General features: G+C 35.4%; 1 protein-coding gene across 1 annotated transcript; it reads left to right on the forward strand.

The window, feature by feature from the left end:
* Positions 1 to 1,089: 1,089 nt before the first annotated feature.
* LOC114416054 (receptor-like protein 35) lies at positions 1,090 to 4,982 on the forward strand. The gene is made up of 2 exons (XM_028380930.1): positions 1,090 to 1,305; positions 1,393 to 4,982. Exon 2 carries the CDS (start codon positions 1,418 to 1,420, stop codon positions 4,355 to 4,357), a length of 2,940 nt encoding a protein of 979 aa, XP_028236731.1. The 5' UTR covers positions 1,090 to 1,305; positions 1,393 to 1,417; the 3' UTR covers positions 4,358 to 4,982.
* The last annotated feature ends 341 nt before the right edge of the window (positions 4,983 to 5,323 follow it).

The raw sequence follows: 5,323 nt of genomic DNA on the forward strand, positions 1-5,323 counted from the left end.
TCTGTTAAAAGTTAAAGTGCAAAGAGTATCAATCAACCTTAGCATTTGTAATTGTGCACAGTTGTGTCTTACTAACTTTTACATACATTAAAACCAATCATCTGCTGCACGATTCTTGAAGGATAACCCTTAAAAAATGACAGTGAGAACCAAAGTAAGGACAAAAGCTCAAAAAGTTAAAAATGCTGAAGTCAAGTGGAAAACAGTGTTGAGGAAAAGGTATTTGCCATCATAACGTAGTCATCATTTTTTCTCTGGATAAATTTAAATGTTATTAAGTGCACAAATTTGTTTACAAAAATTAAAAGGTTAATAGTAAAAAGTACTAGCACAATATAATTGCACCAAAGTGTAACTTCGACGTTCTTGCGGATACCAAGTGTCAATGTCTGGGTCTCCTGGTGAAATCCAACGTTGAACAAGGACTCTTTAATAGAAGTGGTGAGTTTTTAATCTTATTTTTCTGAGAACTACAATTTTTTATTTCAGTTGTCTTGAAATTTAAACTTCTACTTGTAATTGCAGTTTTCACACATACAAATCGTCTACAATGAAAATTGAGCTCATCTCACCACTTCGTGTAATAATTGTGAACTGTTATGTTTTATTAACTTTTAGATACTTTAAAACCAATTCCACTTTTCCATTAAAAAAAAAAACAATTCCATTTAGTACATAATTCTTAAAACAATTTTAACAATTGTAATTCGGAAATGAAAATCTTAAAATAGGACAATGACAGCCAAGTTAGAGACAAGCTCAAACAGATAATTAATATTCTCTCGGTTCCAAAATATATGGAATTTGAGATTTTTGAACAAATATTAAGAAATAAAATTAATTTGTTAAATTTTAAATAAAACATTAGGTAATTTTTTAATATACTCTTTAATTTTTTAATTAAAGACTTATTTATTCTTTTTATGTGCACGGCCGACACTAAGTATTTATTGAGGATAGTCTTGGAAAAAAGTATTTAATGTACAGTTAACTTTGTAAAATAATTTATATTTTAAAGTCCCATAACATAGTCATTAGTATTTTTCTCTGTTCCTGCTGATGCTGTGTGCCATTAGCAAAAGATTTGAAGGCTGTGCAGACTGCAGCATGCCTATAAATAGCCAACCGATTAGCAATTGTAAGAGCACTTCCAAAGATCAAAACAAATGCTTTCCCATCCAACCATTCAGCCCCGTGTCAAATAAAGCCTTCAACTTTCCAACTAAAACAAAACCACCCCTCCAATTTGGATACATCTGCGTCTGCTGGTGAAAGCCAACGTTGAACGAAGAGTTTTCCATAGTTGTAAGTTTTTAATCTTTTGTTTCTGAGTACTACCATTTTTAATTATTCCAGTTTTCCTACACTTTAAACTTCTACTTGAAATCGCAGTTGTCACCCATAATCATCATCTACAATGAAAATGGAGCTTGTGGCATCACTTCTGGTGATGTCATTCTATTGGTTGTGCCTTGGTAACCACATTATTGTGGTTTCTGGTCTCTGCCTTGGTGATCAGAAGTCTTTGCTGCTGCAATTTAAGAACAACCTCACATTCACAAACATGGCAGACAGAAATAGCAGCAGGCTGAAGTCTTGGAATGCAAGTGATGATTGTTGCAGGTGGATGGGAGTAACCTGTGACAAGGAGGGACATGTTACTGCTCTTGACCTCAGTAGAGAATCAATCTCTGGTGGATTTGTCAATTCAAGTGTTCTTTTCAATCTCCAACATCTCCAGAGTCTAAATTTGGCTTCAAATAACTTCAATTCTGTCATTCCTTCTGGATTCAACAACTTGGACAAGTTAACTTATCTGAATTTGTCATATGCTGGCTTTGTGGGTCAGATTCCAATAGAGATTTCTCAGCTGACAAGGTTGATTACTCTTCATATCTCTTCTTTTTTGCAGCACCTGAAACTTGAGGACCCAAATCTACAAAGCCTTGTCCAAAATCTCACCAGTATCAGGCAACTGTATCTGGATGGTGTAAGTATATCAGCTCCAGGTTATGAATGGTGCAGTGCTTTGTTGTCCCTGCGTGACTTGCAAGAACTGAGCTTGTCAAGGTGCAATCTCTTGGGACCCCTAGATCCTTCCCTGGCAAGACTTGAGAGTCTATCAGTCATTGCTCTTGATGAGAACGATTTATCATCCCCGGTGCCAGAAACATTTGCCCATTTCAAAAGTCTCACCATGCTAAGGCTTTCTAAGTGCAAGTTGACTGGAATATTTCCACAGAAGGTCTTTAACATCGGAACATTGTCCCTTATTGACATATCTTCAAACAACAATCTCCATGGTTTCTTTCCTGACTTTCCATTGAGGGGATCTCTCCAGACCTTAAGAGTAAGTAAAACAAACTTCACTCGATCAATTCCACCCTCTATTGGTAACATGAGGAATTTATCCGAATTGGATCTTTCTCATTGTGGTTTTAGTGGAAAAATTCCCAATTCACTGTCAAACCTACCAAAACTCAATTACCTGGATATGTCACATAACAGGTTCACCGGTCCAATGACATCCTTCGTTATGGTAAAAAAACTTACCCATTTAGATCTTTCTCATAATGATTTAAGTGGTATACTCCCATCATCTTACTTTGAAGGACTGCAAAATCTTGTCCATATTGACTTGAGCAATAATTCTTTCACTGGGAGGACTCCTTCAATCCTTTTTACACTCCCATCACTGCAAAACCTTTGGCTTTCAAACAACTTGTTTACTCAATTGGAGGAATTCATGAATGTTACATCCTCTAGATTAGTGACCCTCTATATGAGTAACAATAATCTATCTGGGACGATTCCTTCATCCCTTTTTGCACTCCCACTGCTGCAAGAGATTCGGCTTTCCCACAATCATCTTAGTCAGTTAGATGAATTCATAAATGTGTCTTCTTCTATATTAGACACCCTTGATTTGAGTAGCAATAATCTGTCAGGGCCTTTTCCAACATCTATCTTCCAGATTAGTACACTCTCTGTCCTCCGACTTTCTTCAAACAAGTTCAATGGGTTGGTGCATCTGAATAAGCTTAAAAGCTTAACTGAACTAGAGCTTTCATACAACAACTTGTCAGTAAATGCGAATTTTACAAATGTTGGCCCTTCTTCCTTTCCCAGCATTAGCTATCTAAACATGGCATCTTGTAACTTGAAAACATTCCCTGGTTTCTTGAGAAACTTGTCCACATTAATGCATCTAGATCTTTCAAATAATCAGATTCAAGGAATAGTGCCCAACTGGATTTGGAAACTACCTGATCTTTATGATCTTAATATTTCCTACAATTTGTTGACTAAGTTGGAAGGCCCTTTTCAGAATCTTACTTCTAACTTGGATTACCTTGACCTTCATTACAATAAACTTGAAGGGCCAATACCTGTTTTTCCTAAAGATGCAATGTTCTTGGATTTGTCAAGCAACAATTTTAGCTCTCTTATACCACGAGATATCGGTAATTACCTTTCTCAGACATATTTTCTCTCTCTTTCAAACAATTCTTTGCACGGCAGTATCCCTGAGTCCATCTGCAATGCTTCGTCACTTCAAATGCTTGATCTTTCCATTAATAACATTACTGGAACAATTCCCCCCTGTTTAATGATAATGAGTGAAACTCTTCAAGTATTAAATCTCAAGAACAACAATCTCTCAGGCTCTATTCCAGATACAGTTCCAGCTTCCTGTATTTTGTGGTCTTTAAATCTTCATGGAAATCTATTAGATGGCCCAATTCCAAACTCTCTTGCTTATTGCTCAATGTTAGAGGTATTGGACGTTGGATCAAATCAAATCAGTGGGGGCTTTCCATGCATTTTAAAGGAAATATCCACCCTTCGAATCCTTGTTGTGCGAAATAACAAATTTAAGGGTTCCCTAAGATGTTCTGAATCTAATAAGACTTGGGAAATGCTTCAAATTGTGGACATCGCTTTCAATAATTTTAGTGGCAAACTGCCGGGAAAATATTTTGCAACCTGGAAAAGAAATATAAGTTTGCTTGAGGAATACAAAGGTCAATTAAAGTCTATAGAGAAGTCGTTTTATGATTCCGAGGATGGCAGAGTATATTATGAAGATAATCTGACACTTTTGAAGGACCTAAACCAATTGTTGTTGCCAAATATTTATACAATCTTAACATCCATTGATGTCTCATCCAACCATTTTGAAGGACCTATACCAAAGGACCTAATGGATTTTGAAGAACTCGTAGTCCTTAATTTGTCAAACAACGCTTTGTCTGGTGAAATCCCTTCCTTAATGGGTAACTTGAGAAACTTGGAGTCCCTGGACCTTTCACAAAACTCCCTGAGTGGAGAAATTCCTATGCAGCTTACAAATTAGGAATTTCTTCAAATTTTAGACCTCTCCTACAACCATTTGGTGGGAAAGATCCCAACAGGTGCACAATTTAGCACATTTTCAAATGATTCCTATGAAGGTAATGAGGGGCTATACGGTTTGCCATTGTCTAAAAAAGCAGATGATGAAGAGCCAGAGCCAAGGCTATACGGTTCTCCATTGTCTAACAATGCAGATGATGAAGAGGCAGAGCCAAGGCTAGCTTATACAATTGATTGGAATTTGAATAGTGTCGGATTTGGATTGGTTTTTGGTCATGGAATTGTTTTTGGTCCTCTCTTGGTTTGGAAGCAATGGAGCGTATGGTATTGGCAACTCGTGCACAAAGTTCTTTGTAGAATATTTGCACAAATGTATCTTGAATATGTAACGGGAGGAGGACATACGTACACAACTTTAAGGTGGGGGCATTAGTGGTGATTAATGAAAAATAGTGATTAATAAAAAGTGTGCGAAAAAGTGAGGTTATGATGAGTCTTCTTTCTAAATGTTTCCTTTTCAAATTTGATAGTAGTTGTTTGGGTTTTATGTTGTAATGCCAAAACAATAAATTTCCAAAACATATGTATCGGAGCTATAAAAATATATTCTGTTACATTTTATAAAAGTATTATGATAAAGTATAGTTTTCTGTTCATAAACAACAGCTATTGAATCAATATAATTTAACGAGTAATTAAATCAGCAGTACTTGTAAAATGATCTATTTATATTACATAAAAACAAAAATTTAGACTGTAATGTTGACTTAGAGTTAACTAATTCTTTTCATGAATTGTTTTTCTATCATATTATTTTATGAAGGATGTCTAATTTAACTGGAACACGGTGTTATGTAAGTTATTATAAACTTTCTGTTAACTGTTTTTTACTCCTGGATAAGAAAAATATTGACTATTGTTTTTTATTTATCTCTGTCATGCCTTTTAAATATTGACTATAAATGTA

Source organism: Glycine soja, chromosome 1, assembly GCF_004193775.1.
Source record: "Glycine soja cultivar W05 chromosome 1, ASM419377v2, whole genome shotgun sequence".
NCBI lineage: Eukaryota > Viridiplantae > Streptophyta > Magnoliopsida > Fabales > Fabaceae > Glycine > Glycine soja.

Coding starts and splice junctions, on each gene's coding strand:
- LOC114416054 (XM_028380930.1), top strand. CDS start 1,418: ATGAAAATGGAGCTTGTGGCATCACTTCTGGTGATGTCATTCTATTGG.